At 38.9% G+C, this 21,064-nt stretch overlaps 1 protein-coding gene across 2 annotated transcripts in view; it reads left to right on the top strand.

Annotated features, from left to right (window-relative positions):
* The first annotated feature begins 1,382 nt into the window (after positions 1 to 1,382).
* Positions 1,383 to 21,064, top strand: part of LOC120109906 (mediator of RNA polymerase II transcription subunit 15a-like) — a 37,466-nt gene continuing 17,784 nt past the window's right edge. For both annotated transcript variants that reach the window (XM_039123576.1, XM_039123577.1), the window contains exons 1-3: positions 1,383 to 1,576; positions 14,003 to 14,114; positions 19,974 to 20,112. In XM_039123576.1, coding sequence (XP_038979504.1) covers positions 1,458 to 1,576; positions 14,003 to 14,114; positions 19,974 to 20,112 — 370 coding nt within the window. In that variant the 5' untranslated portion in view covers positions 1,383 to 1,457. The remainder of the gene's footprint in view (positions 1,577 to 14,002; positions 14,115 to 19,973; positions 20,113 to 21,064) is intronic.

Below are 21,064 nucleotides of genomic sequence, written 5' to 3'. Positions count from 1 at the left end.
TGGAGGAGCAAAAATAGGAACATATAAAGGGAATTCATGGCGGGCCCTGAAACGCATTAATAGCAACATTTAATTAGGTTTGAAACCATTGTAGTTCCATATCTCATATAGAGAACGCAAATCATTTGCAGATCTCAATATGGAAAAAAATAAAGTGGCCCAAAATATAATTGAAGTGTTAGTCAAGGACTTTGTTTTCATTTCACACGTTTCTTGGACAATGTCAAGCCTACTTCAAACTTTATTAAGACAGATGATGCTAGAAGCCATGCGGAGTGCTACTTACTGTCTTAATGGAACTTAAGTGCACATTGGCTAGATAATGATCTCCTTTTATTATCGAAATAAACTTGGAGCAGTTTCGGAAATTAAAGATTCTTAGCACAAAAAAGAGTCAAAAAATCTTAATTTTCCACTTCAAAGGACTACAAAGTCAAGATGAAAAAACAAAGAGTGAATGTAATTAAATAACTAGCCAAGGACTTGTTACGAGTTTCACATTTCACCAAGATTCTTAGATCCTATGATATTCATCATCCGAGTGAGTGTCTGAGACTAAAATGCATCGAGATTTTAAGATACATCGAGATTTTAATCTATCTCTGCCGATATGTCAGAAAGTTTCGGGGAAGCCCAAATTCTCGGAGATCTAACTTGGGATCGAGTTATTAAATGACAACCAAAATAAAAGGTAACTTAGGATTATCAACTAGTTTTAAACATTACTTTTGAGTTTCATTAATTAAACAATTTATTTAATAAAACTTATAGAAAATATAATTATATATACATTGGCTATATCGTATTGGTGGGACTCTAATATTGATGCAAAATGAGATATTGGTAGAAAAAAAAATCTTGCATTTCACATATTCTCCAGGATAACTAACAAATTTCGCTTGACTACAAAGTATTCATGACAAGACACTATCAAGGTATTAAACTCTCTAGTATTAAAGTGAGTGCCCACCTAAAATTTTCCAATATGACATTAGTAGCAGTTTAACATGCATTGTTGGCCATTATAATGGAAAATAAGTGCACAATAATGGCAATATTCAGATAGAACAGCCCTAACAATTACAGATCTTTTATTTCACGTCACTTAGGCATCGCAAGCAACATAAGGTGGCCTAAAAATAATAAAATTATCAGAGAGGGACTTCGCTTAAATTTTAGACTCACAACTTTCGTGTGCTGAATGCGCGCGTGACCCGGACTCCATCACACATGATTCTCACGGTTCCCCAATCCCTACTAGGGCGTCCTTTCCTTGGTCCCAAAACGCGTTTCCCCACGCCCAAATTTTAAAACCGCCGTCCTGCTCTCCTCCTATAAATAGGACACCCCCTCGTCTCGTCCGTCTTCCAAACTCGTTGAGAGAGGGAGAGGGGCTTTCGCTTCTCCTTTCTCTACTTCTCCCGACTGAGAGCTTCTTTCAACCCCGGTTCACTCCCATGGAAGGGAGCACTCGGAATCCTTCCAGGGTGGAGGGCTCCGCCCGCGCGGACGCTCGCCCCGCCGACTGGAGGTCCGACCTCAACGCCGAGTCGCGGCAGAGGGTCGTCGGCAAGATGTGAGCGAAACCTCCTGTCTCTTCCTTTGGTTTCGATATTTATCTTTCGATTTATTTGTTTCCCTGCTAGGGATTTATGATGGATGGTTTAATGTTGATCTCGAAATCTTTTTTGCCCCTCCCTTCTTCTTTCCATAATTCGGTCCTTGATTCCTTTTATTTGTGGTTTGTCTTCCTGTTTCTAATTTTTTTTTTGATTGATTAGTAGCGCCCTTATGAATGAAATTGTGACATTGATTCTGTTGTGGTTTTGGTGAGGGTGGTCTGGGATAATATGGTTTATTTTTCGAGGGGTGGGCAGATAGTGTTGAAGTAGAGCATGGACATGGAAAAAAACGAAAAAAAAAGAAGAAGACCCATTAGGGCTTTTCAGCGAAAGGCGAAGACTTGTTTTTCGCCATCTTTGTGTTTGCTTCCAGTATTCTTAAACCCTTGTCAATGGGAGGTGGTGACACACAACGACCAATCCTAAAAGACCACTCTTTCGTCTAAGGATGCCTAACCGCCACACCGATCATTCGGGGGGGGGTGGGACACTGCGAGGTGGGTAGTTTATCTGGGGCGGATGCCTCCTAAAGAGTAACGGAGGTGTGCGAAGGTAGGCTCAAGCGTTGATTCTGCTAGTCAACGAAAAGCAAATACAATACAAGTACGAAAGGAGCTAACCAACCAAGCTCGGAAATAGGGAAAGACTACCTAAAGACTCCTCCGCTTGTACGCTGCAGGTGCTTTCCTTTTTTTTTTGCAGCGGGATTTCGGGTGAGGTACGGTGTCCGGTTCATTCAACCTATTCTTTGTTGGTGCTTGCTCCGATTCTATAAAACCGAGACTCCGAGACCTACGAACCCGCCTCGGTGCGGGAGCCGCTCGCACTTTGTTCAAAAACTTAACGGCAACGCTCATGGCAAAGTGGATGGTTCTGAAAATCAACCACGAGATCAATTTGACCTCTCCCTTTTCCCTTTGTTATGAGAAGTTGTTTTGTGCTGTTTATGATAACAGCTGCATGTATAGGTTCATCAAATGCATAAAATGTCAGTAGAAAAATTAAAGAAGGATAAGGGATGTGAAAGACCCTATTTAAGCTATATGAAAGACCCTATTTTAGAACCCTGTGGACAAGGTTATACTCTTGAAGGGATCCATGTTAGGATTCTAGAGTAAATTCTGTATTACTTCTGTTTATTTAATAATCCTTTTCAAGAAGCACAAAGGCAAATCTTCTTTGAAAAACTTGCTTTGTCATATACAGGGGGAAAGCCAAGATTTTGCCTCGGGGAAGGAGGCAAGGTTAGATTGTCAGTTCCTGCCATGTCTACTAATAATAATGCTTTGACACATCTATTTTAGTATTCATATGATATTCAAATCATGATGATTTAGGCCCAATTCCATAGTGCAGTATTAAAAAAATCATGGATTTAAGAAGAACAAGTAAGTTTATAGATGCTAGAAAAAGAATTGAATTTGCGATGATTTGGAGTAAAATCTTACCATATTTATATAAAGTATTTTTTCAAATTGTGAAATTTTAATGATCATATTATTTATTTTTTAATGTGATAAAGTACAAACAAAGCTTTGTCTATTTGCTAACAGATTACATCATTAATCAACAGCAAAGCAAAATCTATTTAAAGTGCTCTCTCTAAGATTATGATCCTAATCGAAGCAAACATTCTTCACAATCAAACAATTATTATTAGACACCAGTACATGGAAGAAGAGAAGAATTAAGCTCTGTTTGGAAGTGCAGGCATAGGATGTTCTAGGATAAGTTCTCCATTTAGCTGAAGATAAGGGAATGGATAGTGATTGGAGAGAAGAAAATCAATGAGGAAGAGCCCTTCCTTGGTCTTCGGAGATTGTAATCCAGAAAATATAGAATACCGGATTCCATTTAAAAGGCGGTTTCCACTGTCATAATTTTTCTTAAGTTTTGTAATCTTAACTTTCCATATTAGAAAAGATTCTTCCCTCCCATGAAATAATTAATACTTAATGGTAACCTTGTAGAGGAACAATCCATGGATTATTTATTGAAGCATCCAAAGAGCCCTTAAACAAATAATCATAAAAGAACGATACATTTGATGAAAATAAATAACTGAGCAAGAAAAAAAACAGTCATTGGTTATGACCAAATAAGTTTAAGGAATAAATGAAACATTATACTTCTTGCGAGGAGATCATCTTGGCCACTGACTGGGCATGAAAATAAGAAAGCCAAATAGGATCGTCTTTTAGTACCAATTCCGGCTCAACAACATTGAAGCAGTCAAGGGAAAGGCCTCTTCCTCACCCTCACTGCCTTCCCACTTGGGATAGATTTCGTTTTCTGCTCTCTCGTGCCATTTGAACTTCTGTCTTGTCTAGCTTTAAACAATTTTTTTTTAAAAATTAGTTGATATAGAGATAGACATTTATACAGAGAGGAGCTAAAAGAGGGCAATTGGTTTGGATGGAGTTGTGGAGATGTGAAATACTGGCAAAGATATCTTTTTCTTCCTTTATTTGATTACAGAGAAAAAAGAGGGTATGGATTAATATATTATAGACTACAAAGTTTTTAGGAGGGTTCGATGGAGATTTATTGCATGGTTTTTCTAATTAAAATTAATTATGACATAAGGATGAGAGAAGATAGAGTAACTAGGAGGGGCCAATTTTCTCATGGTAGTGGGATAACAAATTTTCACCAATTTTATGAGTGGAGTGGGGCCAACACCAATATTTGCACTTGTACTTACCATAAGGGAATCAAAAGGAACCCCAAAATTTTGGGGTGCCATGCCCCTCTCCCACCATGTCCCATGGCTCTACTCCTATCTACATGCTGGACATTTGGAGACCACATGCTGCTAAGGTTAAAATTTCTACCTATATTGCACTTTCTTCTTGAAAGGTGCTATATCCATTTATGTTGTTACATGTTGATGTGTACACTTAAGTGCATGTTTATACAACGCAATTCATAAGTCCACCATCTTGTGTAGCCACTACTATAGATGGTCAGTTCTATCTTATAGAGGATATGGAATTTTGATTTACAAATTGGTTATGATAATGACAAACAAACATCATTCTGTATTAGGCAAGATGTTAAAAGTCTAGATAAGTTTTAGCCAATGACCTTCCCATAATATGTCTATTATAAGAGCTTTCCGGAGTACCATTATTATGCATACAACTATTCGAATAGGTAAATTAGTGTGAAAATGGTTGTATCTTTCCCTGTAATTTTTATCACACATGTTGTGATTGTTTGTATTTTTATATGTTTAAAATAGTAGATGAAATGGGCACTGTATCAACATCGTAGGTTAATTGAAGAGAATATATCATATGCTAACATCTCCTACAAAACTATTGTGTTTATGTAAACGTGCTGGCTGGTATGGATACCTCATCGATTTTTCTTACTCGCTCCATCAATGATTATATTTTATTGGCTTGTTAATTAAATCAAGTCTTTAAGATATTACTTCATGATGATCTCATGAGTATGACATTCTTGTTATGACCTATCAAATGTCTCACATACCTCTATACGTTAGAAGCAACAAATGCTTAGGTTGCTGTTGCTAAGATATTACTGAACCATCTTATATACAACTTGGAAAATTTTTTGATGTGGTTTCAAGCTGGAGAAACATGACTTATTTATGGCTTTTTGACTAACAACCACCTAGAGGGCGGGTATTGGTGCAATGGTAAGGTTGCTGCACTATGACTTGGGTGTCATGGGTTCAAAACATGGAAATAGCCTCTCAGCACATAGGGCTAAGGTTACATGCATCTGAACCTCCCCAAATTCCACAGTGGTGGGAGCCTTGTGGTTGAGGACCTTCTTTTAAATTTTGACTGATAACCACCTATTAAGCTTTTCCATGACCTGTAGAGCAACCTAATAAGTTTTATTGCATGATCTTTTCACTAGAGTGATCTTGATATCCTAGATTGTATGCCTAAAACTTGCTTGATATCTGATATCATCATGCCATCCATGATTTAGATGCTAGTCTGGTAGTTACATGAAGTACTTCTTAGTTATGCCATGCAATTTTACTTGGACATTTGTGGTTGCCATGGATATATATGTGTAAGAATATGTCACATGTCTGCAAGCTGAAAGATATGGATATATATATGTGGTTGCCATGGATATATATAACTGTAGCCTGGGAGGGTATCTCTTATGCGAAGCGTGTACCTGGTGCCGATTGTGTGTGCCTCAAGGGAGACTCATCCACGGTGATTGATTGGGTACGGAGAGCGGATAGATATGGGGATGGTCACCCGTGGATCCGCGAGACCCGCAGACTGGTCTAGGAGTGGGGATCCTTTCAGGTAGCATATGTGTTTCAGGAGGCGAACAGAGCAGCAGACTGAGTTGCCTCATTTGGCTAGCTGTACCCACATTAGAGCCATATGAAATGTCGTTGTTACCAAAAAAAAAAATATTTGTCCACCTAGCTAAAAATAACCACACCTCTTGTTGTGTTCTTGTTGCCCAAGGTGACAAGCCAAGAGGGGGGGTGAATTGGTTTCTTTTAAATTTAACTATCTTACTTAAGTCAAATTAATGGTTAGTGAGCTAAAACAAATCACAATACAAACAACACAAAGTATAGTGGTTCGGTGCTCTCCTTAGCACCTACGTCCACTCCCCAAGCGACCCCTTGGGAATTCACTATAATCCCGTGGATTACAGTTGTATTGTTTTCCGGGCTCACAATCCAAAAACCTTTACACTTTGGTTTTCCGGGTTCACCAAAAACCTATGTTGGTTTTACGGGCTCACCAACGAACCTTTGTTGGTTTTACGGGCTCACCAACGAACCTTTACAATTGGTTTTCCGGGTTCACCAATCAACCTATTCCGTTGGTTTTGCGGGCTAACCAACCAACCTTTACAAGTAGTTTAATAAATAAAGAAAGAAGATTTAAACTCCTAAATGAGCAAATGAAACAATATAAACTACAAAGAAGAGTTAAGAAGGTATTTATCGCTTGAAGTGACTTGTCTCTTCTTTGTCAAAGATGCTTCACTATTCAAGGGAGGATGGAGCTCTTGATGACTCTTTGAATCTGCTCAACCCCTTTCTTTGATTCTTGAATGAAGCACTTGGATGAAGAAGATTAGGGCACTTTCTCTTTCTTGTGTACTCTTTGATATTCTTTGGAAAAAGTGTTCTATCTGATGAATAGTGCCACTTTAAATAGCTTCCTACATCCATTGGACAAGCCCCAATGGTTAGAATTCAAAAACTAGCCGTTACTGACTTTTAGAAGGACAAAAAGTACATCTGCAGAACTAGCCGTTATGCTTTAGCCCGTGTTTGGGTCGGCTCAACCTGTCCTTGGGTCGACCCAACTTTCACTTGGGTCGACTCAAACATTCCTTGGGTCGACCCTCTCAGAAACACAGAAACTTTATAATTCAGCCTTCCTTCACTTGGGTCGACCCAACCTTTCTTTGGGTCGACTCAAAGTTCATTTGGGTCGACTCAACTTCTTCTTGGGTCGACCCTAACAGGGTTTCCAGAGAATTTTTTCTGTCTTCTTTTCTGTCTTGCCTTTGGGTCGACCCTCTCAGGGTTTGGGTCGACTCAAGCTTGGGTCGACTCAACTACTTCTTGGGTCGACCCTCTCAGTAAATCCAGAGAACCATTTTCTGTCTAGTTTTGAGGATCTTGATGTTTGGGTCGACTCATGCTTTCCTTGTGTCGACCCAACTCACTGTTCATCTTTGCCATTTTTGCAGAAGTGTGCCAAACGTTTTCTTGATGTGCCGGGGTCGACCCAATCATCCTTTGGGTCGACTCAATCCACACTTTGCTGCATCTCAAGGTTAGATTCATTCAAATGAACAATGAAATATATCTATATCAATTTATACAAAATATACTGAGAGTAATAGACTTATAAATGAAGTATCGATTTAGCTTATAACATACTCTAGATAATTGCTTGTTAATCATCAAAATAACACTATCATCCTCAATCTCCCCCTTTTTGATGATTACAAAATAAAGAGTATGAGCCTATTGATACTTATCTTAAATTCAGTTTTTGAAAGGGCTTAATTTGCTGAATTTCAGCTTTTCATATATAAGAGTGAATTCTCCCCCTATATCATTTAAATGTTGCCAATTTGACTTTTTGAATTAGTCCCCCTTTCATTTATAATTCATTAAAGATGAAACTCCAAAAATTTGAGATAAAACATGAGTTTCAGGTTATGTATCGAGGTGTGAAAGGTGCGTGCCAAATTCTGAAATTATGTGTGCCAAATTCTGAAATTTGATATAAATTTTTGAGTTGATCATTTTCATTGTTGCAAATTGCTCCCCCTTGGATGTATATGCTTTTCTATATGATTTTCAATTTGTTTTACAAATTATTTCTCTTTTTTTCTTTACTTCTCCTCTTATTACTCTTTCTTTACTTCTCCCCCTTTTTGTTACTCTATTTACTATATCTTTACTTCTCCCCTATTACTCTTTCTTTACTTCTCCCCCTTTTTGTTATCATCAAATAGGTACATGGGAAAAGATGCAATAAATAACAAACATTCAAACTTCATTGATCAAAATAGAAACATTTGAGTACATTCATGTCCAAACAAAAGCAGATACAATGTTCCTTAATCAAGATTTAAAGATACATGATAAAAGCAAGATACATATGAGAACTAGATATCTAGCCTAGGCTCTAAACAGAAATGCTAAGATCAGCCTAGGAAGAATCTAATGGCTGGGATCTAGTCCTCATCCTCCTAGTGTATGTGGCGAGGGGAGGTCGAGTCTGGTGAGACTGTGTCTGGCGTGGAGCACGACGAGCTGGATGACTCTGTGCCGAAATCTCTGACTCGGCAGCCTGTGGCACAGATGGTCCATGGGTCTCTCTCTCTCCGGAGTGCTCCTATCTGCTGCCTCAGATCACTGATCTCAGCAGACATGATGTCCAGTCGGCTCGTCAGCCCATCCGTAATAGTCCTGGCCTGAGCTGACATGATCTCAGTCATCCTGCTCCAGAACTCATCAGTATCTCTCGGAGGAACGGATGACGATGGTCCAGCCTCTGAAGGTGCAGGAGGATGATCCATATGCTCCTCATCCTCAGCCTCTGGTGCATCACCCTCTGGTGCCTCACCCTGAATGCTTGCTCCAGTGTTAATCCACTGCCCGTTCACTTTCTCATATCCCATGCGTATAAGTGTCCGTGCAGTGTATGTGTCAGTATGAAGCAGACTCTTGGATGCCTCCCCCTCAAAGGATATACCGTGCTGTCGAAACACCAAAGTGAGTATCATACCATAAGGTAGTGATACCCTCGAGTTGCAGATCACCTTCCTCATCTGTCTCAGTATCATGGCCGGAAGATTTAGGGGAATCCCCTGAATCATACACTCCATCACTGCTAGATCTCGCTCAGTGATGAGATCGAATCTTCCGGTCTTTGGAAATAAAATTCTATTTATTATACTAAGCAGTAATCTCATTTCAGCAGAAAGAGAACTAGCTATTACCTTCTCGAAAAAGTTGAAGTTCTCATTTTCCATGATCAACTGTAAGGCTCTCAGTTTATCTTCTGGCCTTTCCGGAGTGGCTCCTACGCAGGGTAGATGAAGTAGCTCACTCAAGCTCTCCTCGAAAACTCGAACTCGGACTCCTCGAACTTCCGAAACAAGCCCTCCCATACCAGTTTTAAGGAAGGCATAGAACTCTTGAACCAATCCGGGGTAGATCAATACATCTAGGGAGCAAAGATACTCCCAACCTTGCCTTTGGATCCATTCCCTCAACCGAAACCCTTCTTGATCAAAGAACTCGGAATGGATCCTTCTCCCCGTTGTAACCGGTCTCCCCGCAAATCTTGCAAGTATAGCAGAGGGGGAAGGAGGTGGCTCTGCACGTGCCGCACGTTGTGGAGACACTGTAGATGGCTCCGTAGGTTGCCTTTCCTCACGTTGGATCCGTGAGACTCTTCCGGATCTCTTGGCTACGGCTCTTTTGGGTCCCATTTCTCCAAGATCTTAAGATAATCTACTGTTTGGAGGAGTTTGGAGAGTGGGGATTAGAGTATTCAGAAGAGGACAAGGGCAAACAGTGCCCTAACTTTGCTCTCGGGTCCCCCTTTTAACAGTGGGGTCCCGACGTTGAGTCGACTCAAGAATTTTCCTGGGTCGACTCAACGTTGGGTCGACCCTATTGTGGGTTGGGTCGACCCAAGTGCAGAATTTTTCTTTTCTCTTCTTTTTTGCTTCTAAAAATTTTTCTTGCTTCCAATCCTTATAAATTCTTTCTGGGACAATGATACATGAGTAAGGAATCTATAGATAACAAGTTTGACTCATGTTTCATGGGTTTTTAGAAATTGGAGGAATGTATCATGAGACTACTAGCTCCCTCTTCAATAGAAAGGATCACATATGCCTAATTCCCTCCTTAGCATGTAGAATCTATCTTCACTCAATGGTTTTGTAAATATGTCGGCTAATTATTTTTTAGTGCATATATGCTCAATACATATGTTTCCATTTTGCACATGATCCCTAATAAAATGATATCTTATTTCTATGTGTTTGGCTTTAGAATGCTGAACGGGATTTTTAGTAAGATTGATGGCACTAGTATTATCACATTTAATAGGAATATTATCTAGCTTAACTCCATAGTCCTCTAGTTGTTGCTTAAGCCATAATACTTGAGCACAACAACTACCAGCAGCTATATATTCAGCTTCAGCTGTGGACAGTGCCACTGAATTCTGCTTTTTGCTAAACCATGATACTAAGTTATTTTCTAAGAATTGACATTTGCCACTTGTGCTCTTCCTATCTAATTTGCATCCGGCAAAATCAGCATCTGAATATGCAAGCAAATCTAGACAGGAGTCTCTTGAGTACCATAATCCTATATTGGTAGTTCCTCTTAAATATCTAAGGATTCTCTTAACAGCACTTAAATGTGACTCCTTAGGATCCGATTGGTATCTAGCACATATTCCTACACTAAATACAATGTCAGGTCTACTAGCAGTAAGGTAGAGCAAGGATCCAATTAGTCCTCTATAGAGCTTAATATCAATACTCTTCCCTTTTTCATCTTTGTCTAGCTTACTAGTAGGATTCATTGGAGTCCCTACTTCCTTATGATTTTCATTCCCAAACTTCTTTAGTATTTTCTTTGTATACTTAGTTTGATGAATGAAAATGCCTTCTTTAGTTTGTTTGATTTGTAATCCTAGAAAGAAGCTTAGTTCTCCCATCAAACTCATTTCAAATTCTCCATGCATTAAATCAGCAAATTCTTTGCAAAGAGTATCATTTGTGGCACCAAAGATTATGTCATCTACATATATTTGTACCACTAATAGATTTTTGTCCTTTCTTTTGAGAAATAGAGTTTTATCTACATTTCCTCTACTAAAGTCATTATTAAGCAGAAATTTGCTTAATCGATCATACCAAGCCCTAGGTGCTTGCTTTAATCCATATAATGCCTTATGTAGTTTAAACACATGATTTGGCAATTCATGATTCTCAAAACCAGGAGGTTGTTCTACATATACTTCATCCTCAATAAAACCATTTAAGAAAGCACTCTTCACATCCATTTGATATAATTTGAAATCCATGAAACATGCAAATGCTAGAAGTAATCTAATAGCCTCTAATCTAGCTACAGGAGCAAATGTTTCATCAAAGTCTATTCCTTCTTCTTGATTGTATCCCTTAGCTACAAGTCTAGCCTTATTTCTTATGACTAATCCACTTTCATCTAATTTATTTCTAAATATCCATCGGCGGCGGCGCCCGTGCGCCGCGGCAAAGGCGGGAGCGGCCCGGCTCCGTCCGGGGCGCCGCGAGCTTCGGTCGAACCTTTGCCGTGACTCTTCGCAATAGGCCAAGCCCATTCACACTTGGCCAAGCCTAGGCCAAGCCGTGGATTGGTATCTTGTGGGATGCAACATTGTAAAGATAGAAGCAAGGTTAGCCGTCATGGTATCGAACCCCATATTAAAACCATCCTAATATAGTATCGGTACACTTGATATGAGGGTTAGTTTGGCGTATCAAGTATCTTGTGGGACACAACACTGTAAAAATAGAAGGTTCGCTCTCCGTACTGGTACCATCCTAGTACAATGCTGGTGCGCCTATTATGGCGGTTGGTTTAGCGTACCGAAACTCGGTATGGCCCCCATACTATATATTAGTTGGTACTGGTATGGTATGGTACAGTAGGTATGCATTAGTACCGATCGACACAGTGTACCATGCACAAACTGTGCAGAAGTATTAGGCAAAAGGTGTATGGTGTGGTTGTCTCATGAAAGAGAGTTTAAGGAACAAGCAAGTAAAAAAGTACTCCATGATTATAAATACTTATCATTTAATTCTTTTGATGCTCTAACAATTAGGATTATATGATTATATCTATACTAGTGTTAAGATGTCACATGTATTCCTCAATGCACTTGGAGCCCATTGATCTGTCTTTATAGGAAGAGTGTCTTGGATAGACTCCCCCTCTTTCCTTTCTTTTGTCAAGTTTATGAATTCAGGATCATTATATTTACAATTGTACAGGGATAAGGGAGGCTTCGATATATCATGATCCATACCCTAATTAGGAAAGGTCATGGATCTCACATTGAATATTCATGGAGAATTCTGTTATAGTGTTGTAGTTTTTGAAGATGAGAAAACGAATTTATTTTTTTTTTCTCTCTTCTTTCGTCTATAGCAAAGTGGATCTTCATGTTATCTGTGATTTGGTCATTAAGCTAGAGAAATTGTTGCTACCATCATCTGTGAAATTGATCAGAATCTCCTACCTGTCGATAAGTCAATTTTCTCAGATGCGACATCCATGTCTGGTCTAACCCTATTTTAATTCCCATCAAAGATGATATAAATATAGCATGATGCGGATTATGTTGTATTTTTTAGATTGATGGGCATCAAATAAGGTTTAGGCATATGAAAATGCACTAGAGATGAGGATGTTAGGGTGAACTTCTGGTGAATCTAGGACCAGCTCAGGATGAAGCATGTCACTGTTTATGAGCTACAGTGTTATAGAATGAGGTATATCACTTTCTAAGATAATACAGAACGACTGGGATTCTTTTTCAAAACTCCAAAACTGAACTGAATTGAGGCTAGTTTTGCAGTTTTGGCAGAAAATGACGGGGCCAAATCCATAGTGTATGCTGTATATGAAGTACGTATGCCAAATTTTTGCTCTCATCTTTTAAATGTTCAGAAGCAGTTTTCAGAAGATATGGGAGCACTGCATTATTACATTGCAAGGAGATACAGATTTACATAAACTTTTTGACATATGCCCATTTATGGTGAAACTTAGGCATTTCATTGTTGATGAGTCAATATGTGATCAAATAATAAACTTACACTTTAAGGGGAATCTTTTATTTGACATCTTACATATGTTTATGCTTGAAGCTACTGAAAAAATACACCCAAAGTTCCTGATAAATAGAATATGCGTTATGATGATATCTAGCTTACTTATTTTTATTATTTGTCCATCTGACATCTTTTCTTGTTCTAATTGACCATTCTATGTTTCAGTAATTTTAAATTGAAAATTGTTCAAGCTGGAACTCATTTGGTCTAGTTGAAACTGAAACCAAGAACTCAAGCTCTGTATTGTAGTTATATGCAATTAAAATTTGTGGAATCACTATGATGATAACTTCTGGTTGTTTGTTTGTCAATGTGAAGCCTGAGAAAATTGGGAGGAAGATTATACATTGTTTTTCTCCCTATGGTTTTTCATTCTAACATTTGAAGGGTGAAGAATGCATAAGGCCTGACCCTGCTTATATGTGGTAAGGCTTTTTGGTTATCACATATATAAGGTAATAGACATCTCACTAGTATAGGCAGTTGCTTGAATACGTGTTGCTTATAGTTAAGTGTTGCTACTTCTTTGATTTATGATACTGCTAAAAGATGACACAGTTTGTTTTATTGTTTTCCTTTATCAGCAAGTTTCGATATTGAATGCATTTTACATATTGGTCCAGATTCCAGGGTAGCTGCAAGCAACTAGTATAAACATGTTGATCTGGTGATTTAGGTCAATATGTTTACACTCACAAGGATGCGTAATTACTTGTATTTTTTTCTTTTTCCCCTGTGCAGATTTTCCACGCCAATATACTAGGAAAGTAGGAATGCTATACTCTTTAGAAGACATTATGTCACTTTTCCTGACTGTTAGATCAGTATAAAATCAATTTTCTTCAATATTTTCTGATGTTCATCATGTCCTTTTTACAGATTAAAATTTTCTTCATTAATTTTTGTTGATAATTTTTTCAGCCACCTGTAGCTTCTGCATAATGTTTTGATCAATTAATTCTATTTTTTCTTTAAATGCACAGAATCAGCTCTCTAAAGAAACACTTCCCACCAGGTGCTTCTGAGGGTCTAAGTGATTTTCAGAAACTTGCTGTTCGATTTGAGCAAAAGGTTTACGCTGCAGCTACTAGCCAGGTTTGTTCATTTGCTTTTCTTCAATCTTTCTTTGCTTTTTGTTGCAAGATAAAGTGGCCAGGTAAAGACATATCCAAAACCATTACCTGATTTACCGTTCCTGCTTGTTATTTAGTTCTTATGGAAAATTAGATTCCATGCATAAAATCTGGCAGGGTTTGCTGATAATTTTGTACGTACAATATGCATGACAAATGCTCATGTTAAGGTGACTGATTAACTAAGAAAGCTTAGACAAAGGTTGAAAAGATATATGATCTTTGTCTAAATAGTTTGACGAATCAGGCAATCTCTACTAGGATAAACTGTAAGGCATTGGAGTCATGTTTGAAACCCCTTCAAGGTTACTATTTTCCATTCTTTGATCTCTAAGAACTTTGTTTGAGTTGAGCACATCAGTGAGCAGTCCTGCTGTGGAAAACATTATATTGGTTTTAGGGGTAAGTATGATGCTGTTGCAGCAAAATAGCAAGCAGGGAGACTAGCCATATTTTATGGAAATATCCCATGAGAAAAACCCTTTCTGGAGCATTGAAATCTAAATTTCACTGAATACTATCTCCTTACGTCAATTTCAAATTTAAATTCTGGAAAAAGAGAATTTGGTACCCAGGTTTCTGCTTTCTCCTTCAATTGAAGGTAGTTGTAATTTGACTTCAAATTTCAGCATACATGTAAATTAGGGGATCTTGTATGCAAACTTTCTGTTCTAATTGAGTCCTCACACCCAGGGGATGCTGTGCTTGCAAAAAAGAACACTTGCGTTGCTACTGCTCTTGATGGTGTTCTTCTCTGGATTAAAACTTTCAACCTTGAAAGATCAAATAAATAGTGAGGGGAGCTCTTTTTTGAATGAGATCTAGCATAAAACTACAATCGATTGACTCCAGCAATGAAGGTTTGGTGACTTTGGCCTCACCAGTATAGGCGTTTTTAAGTAAGATTCGCTATACTGGTACCGGACCCCATACCGGTGCCACATTGTCATAGTGTCAGTATGGTATCGTAAGCGGTACGTCTGATGTACCGAGTGTCGGTACGCCACCGGTTCCAGTATCGGACTGGTATGGCACTGTACGGCATGCCGATACTGTCCAGTATGGTACGATACAGCATATTATGTTTTTAACAACAATGAAAGGCAAGGAGGAAACTAAAACTTTGTTCTCTACTATTTAGATCGAGAAGGTCTCTATGAGGTAATGCATAGACATCGGCAGCTAAAAAAGAATGACCTTCTTGAAAAAGAATGACATTTTTCAAGAAGGTCTTTATGATGGGAGCTCTTTTCGTAAAAAAAATAATATGATGACAGGAAGAAGAATGACCTTTTACAAACCACCTTCTTCCTACTCCAAGCTTCATTATAACTTTCAGACATATTTGAACTTTCCAAAACAAGCCAATTTGTATCATTTCTTGAAAACTTACAGCAGAAAAGAAAAGAAAATATAGAATAATTAAGTAAAAGACTCTAGTGGGACCTCATATCTCGAGGTGATGTGTGGGATGTTTCATTTAGCCGGCTGCTATGTGGGCACACCATGGTGTTTAGCCTTTTATTTTCTTTTCCGCTTGATAGACATCAGCAGAATGTAAGTCCCATAGGAATGTATTTGGTTGAAGGGGGATAAAAGTTATACTTTTTTCGGGTAATGTTTGGTGTTGCTTAAGAATTGTACTTTTGCAACTTTTTGAAGAAAAGTACTTCCTAGAAAAAATGTGCTTGGTAACAATATCTGAGAAATGCTTCAACAAAATGAAAAATCAAACAAAGCATTTTAGGAGAAGATAAGAAACCTAGCTTCAGGTTCCTTTTGGAGAAGATCTTATAAATTAAAAAAAAAAACAGAAGCAACACTAATAGAGATAGTTTAATAGAATTGATATCATACTAGAAACTAAGAATTCAGGCATAAGGCATAAAAATCCAATAGGGATAGTTTGGAAACAAAACACACTTAAAATAAATATTTAATTGAAGCACATTAGTTTGTAGAAATGGAATCACCAGCATATATGGACTTATGGTCCCTTTTTTCTAAGTCTTGCTTCAAAGCAATGCCATGTGTTCCCTCGAAGTCTTATCAATGCAATGAAGTCATGGAGCCCGGGTTTATCTAAAGTCACACCTTGTGTCCAAGAGAGAGCGTTTGTGTGCGTGTGTGTGTGTGAGCGAGAGAGAGAGAGAGAGAGAGCTGCTTAACATCTTTGGCTAGTGTGTATAAAGAGAAAGAAGAGAGAGAGGCACATGATCCTAGAGAGTAGGTGTATAAATGGTATTTGAAAATCCAATAACTTGATCTAAATATTTTACAATAATGGGGTATGGATCCATTTAAGTTTTCTATAACCTTATTGGAATGAAGTCGATTTCCATATATAGGATCCAATTTCTTATTGGATCAAACTTGGATGTAACTATTGAGCTATATTCAAATATGTTGTGGTTCAAATTTGGCCCGAGGGTGACCACGTCAGGGGAGTCGAGGGAGCTACTGGCCGGGGCGGAGAATGAGGAGAGCCACCTCCCGCGCGACGGCATACCTGCACAAAGCCTCACCGGTGGTTCCGGTGAGGGCCCTTCGACACCCAAGTTAGAGTGGATCTTAGTTGGTCCAAAAGTTCTCTTAGTGTTACCTGATGGGCCTATATATAGTCTCCGTAGAGGTGTCCAGATGGCGGAGGTATGACCTGTCCTCATCATGGGAGAAGATAGGTTTTAGACAGATGGTGCGCAGCTAGAGCTTGCTTGAGGCGCACGGCATAGGCCGTTTCTGTGAACGATAAGGCATTGACGGATGCGACGGGGTATGGCTGGAGCAGCATGGCGTTGTCCACTGTCGTTAGCCAGCAAGCAAGCATGGCGCGGTGACGTTGTAATGTACGGCCACGTAGGTGGGCGTGGGCACGCACGAGGATGCTATCATGGGCGAGGCCGAGCTCGATGAGGGGCCACAGCGTATATTCAGAGAGGTTGGCTTGGCGGTTGCTGAGGTCGGCCTCACTTCTCCGGTCCCGAGGTCGTCCAGTAGAGCGCCTCGAGCTCGAGGGTCGAGGCGCATTAATGGATAAGATGCCCCGAGCTCGGTCGGAGCGCATTGGCGAATATAAAGGGCGCCTCGAGATCGGTCGGGGCGCGTCGGCGAACATAAAGGGCGCCCCGAGCTCGGTCGGGGCGCATCGGCGAATATAAGGATGCCTCGAGCTTGGTCGGGATGCGTTAGCGAATATATAAGGGCACCTCAAGCTCGATCGGGGCGCGTCGATGAGTATAAAGGGCGCTCCGAGCTCGGTCGGGGCGTGTCGGCGAATATATAAGGGCGCCTTGAGCTTGGTCGGGACGTCATTATAAACATCAGAGGAGGTTACTGCAAGTCGTGGCAGCGGAGAGATCCGGCCGAGGTCAACTGAGCCTTCGACAGAGCCCGAGGTCGGACTGGCTTTTAGCGGGACCGAGGTCCGGCTCAATCGGTGTTGGGGTCTATTTGGCTAAATTAGGTGGTCCTATTGTTGTGAGCAGGACGATCCATTTTGCCCCCCATCAAAATCCAACGACCCGATAACCGTATGAATGTATATATGGTTGCATTAATTCCTTTTCTCCATGTTCGGATTTATACTTTTCTCGAACAAGCTCTCTTTAACTTTCCAACACCATCATTTCAGTTCCCAACACCTAGGTGGCACTTATATTCTGATTCTCTTTCAATCAAATCTAACTTCAATGGGAACTTAAAAAACATTCTCAAAGTAATTGTTTTTTTTTGAAAACCAATCATTTACTTCCCATGTCGTGCTCCTTTACTACTGCAATCTGCCACAAATTCACCATATATGGAGGACTGTTGTGAGGAGTCCTTGTAATTTTGGGAATTGTTGACCTTTGCTAGCTGTCTAACTAAAATCATGCGCTCCAATCCTAAATCAAATACAATTATTGATTGAGCTTTCTAAATTGATGGATCCCAACATGAATTCGAACTTGATTTTTCTTTATCAAGTTTGGATGTGGATACAGCATGGATCCAACTAGAGTTTGACCTGATTACAACCCTACTAAAGAGAAATGGAGGGAGCAAGAGGGCTCTGTAGTTTGGAACTTTCACCAATATCCACCTGTAAATTTGTCTCAACACCCAATCCAAAATATAGAAATATTTTAATTTTTTAAAAATATGATTTTTTTTTTTAATTTAACCTTTTCAAAATAATGTGATAGAGAGAGAGGAAATTGGAACAGTCTAACCACTGTGAGATATTGGAGGTGATTGGGGGGCACATCTCATGATGAGGGTGGTTGGCAGACCTTGTGTATGTAATACATGTACTGGAAATCACTTGAAATCGGGTAGGGGGGAGCATGGCCCCCCTCTGATTGGCTCTCCCCATGTTCTGTGGTGATGGGGCTTCTGATATTGAGGATCACAGACCAGTCTCAATGCAGGACTTCTCTGATTGCAGATCGCCAATTGGTTTTCTTTTTTGATCGATTTATCAATGGTGGTGAGTTGCCTATTGGAAGCATGGCCTATGATCTGATATTCAGTATTTATCATTTATTTTTTGTTTATCCTTACAATCGTCCGTGCTGATCTTTCATGTTTCATTTATGCTTTAATCTACACTGAATGTTAAGTGATGCGTTACATGTTACTAATCATTCATGATCCATACCATTGTTCAAACCTCGAGTGTTAAATGATCTGTTGTGTTGCATATGTTTGGTTTTAGAACTTATATTTAGTTAAGTTTACTCGAAATCTTCTCCTTAATTTAGTGTTTGTGGGTTGATCATTGAATCCAGTCCTTCAACCACTAATGAAATATATTATTTTTCATCAACAAGTTGTGCATAGAAGTACCACCTATTTACATTTCCAAATGAATCTGTTGGCACAACCCATCTGTTAGAATCTGGTGAAGTGATTCTTTTGAATGTGAGTTTATCAATCGAGGTTGAGTAATCAATTTGATTGAATACTTGATAAAAAATCAAGTGCTGCATATTTTATGCTATCTACCTCTCAAAAACTAAACCATCCGGTTATTATATTTTATCAATCTAGTCATAGCTTTTCATCTATTAATAGAAGCATCAAAGAACTTGGAATTAAGATCATCACGCTGAAACCATTGCATTGCCTTTTTACCCTTAATTGACTCTCTTCTGTTCAAGAATAGGGTTTATGAGTTTCTCTGGAAGTTGTGCCTGAATGTCTACAACTGCAACCTTGGTGTGATCATTATAAGAGGCAGGAAAATCAGTTTTCTTTTCCTGTCCAGATTTTATGAGATCTCTTAGTAGCCTTCTACTTGCTTACAAACCAAACATTGGCTTACGTTTGGGACAAGAGTTGAGGGATGCTGTAAGCTTCCCAGAAGGGCAACATGGTCAGTGGTATCAGGCTGTGAAAGATATCTACCATGGAATTTGGGAATAGATGCAATAGGTCATAATATTACGCACTGCTATCCAAGGTTCACCATCTTGGTACTAGACCCTGTACCGGTAATATATTGGTACATTTTTTATATGCTTGGTAAGAGGGTTAGTTCAGCGTATCGGCACTGAGTATGCTTCCCATAAAATGTAACAGTGCAATACCGGTATGGTATGGTACACTCAATTTCCACCGGTACTAACTAGAATGGCGTACTATGCTGCTATCAAGTCTACAAAAAATTCTGCTAGAGACATGAGCATCCTGGGTCGAAGTCCATTTATTGCCGATTTACATTCCAGTGTCTTCATTCATGCCCAACACATGCTTATTCCTACCTTTCCCCCCCTTTTTCCTGTTAATATGAGCTAAAAACTTCCATGGTAAGCAACTTTTCCTATTTTGTATATTTCAGGATGATTATCTGAGGAGAATTTCTGCAAAATTGCTTACAATGGAAACAAGAGCTCAAAATGGTGCTGGAATTAATTCTTCACCATCAGTCCTTGCTACTGAGAGCCAAAATTTAGCTGATCCAGGAATTGGCACAAAAGGTATTAGTTTTTCTAACATGAAGCATAATATATCTTTCGGTTTTTTGATTTATATTTTTTGACAAAAGAGAAAGACTTATTCTAGTTCAAAGATTATGGAAAAAAGCTTCTTTTGCCTTTTCATATATATAGTCTTCTTATTTTGATCCAGTATAATCTTAAAGCAGGTAAGGCCCATTAAACTTCTCTATTAGTGAATTCTTATTCCATGTTGCACGTTTGCCATTTCTTTCCATACATGTTTATCTGCTTGTCTGGTTATGCTGTCTGGGACATTTGGGTTAACTTGAGATAATATGGTTTCATGCTTTTCTCCAAACTATTAACACATAGACACATGTTTTTTTGGTTTCCATGTCTTTTTTTCTTTTTAAGCTTTCTTTTCTTTGTATCATTATACCATTAGATTAACAAGGATTGAAAAGCCAAGGTCTTTGGCCTTGTATTGGCCAGTATTTACTGTATTTATCTGGCCAATATGCCCCTGCATATGTTGAACTGGGTTTGTGGCTTTGTGCCACTCCTTTTGGTCCATATCAGGGTGTATTGGTTCTGAACTGGCCCTGAACCTCGCCAAACCAAGCAGTAAGATACTGCTTGGGATGAACTTTTAAAGGTTCTTTGCTTGAAAATATTCAAAAAATTGTACAGACTGCTATAATGATTATATGTCTAATTAAGTTTGAATAAGGATGCTTAATTAAATTTTAGACTTGTTTAATTTTTCATTAATTAGGCATATATTAAGATACTGCAAGCTTAATTGTCAAAGTTAACATAAAATCATTTCCTTAATTTAAATCTGTTTGATCATCTGAAAAGGAGCTATGAAAAAATTTAGAAATTTGTTTAAGGAAAAAAATAAATTTTCTTAATTGTTTATGTTGGTATTGCATATTAGGGTTCCCTGGGGGCTGGGGCTGTCCTGCATCAGTGCTGGTCATTAAAAAGA

The sequence above is a fragment of the Phoenix dactylifera genome, chromosome 2 (genome assembly GCF_009389715.1).
Source record: "Phoenix dactylifera cultivar Barhee BC4 chromosome 2, palm_55x_up_171113_PBpolish2nd_filt_p, whole genome shotgun sequence".
Classification (NCBI taxonomy): Eukaryota; Viridiplantae; Streptophyta; class Magnoliopsida; order Arecales; family Arecaceae; genus Phoenix; species Phoenix dactylifera.
The sequence above is the reverse complement of the archived record's forward strand: the minus strand, read 5'-3'. Positions and strand labels throughout refer to the sequence as shown.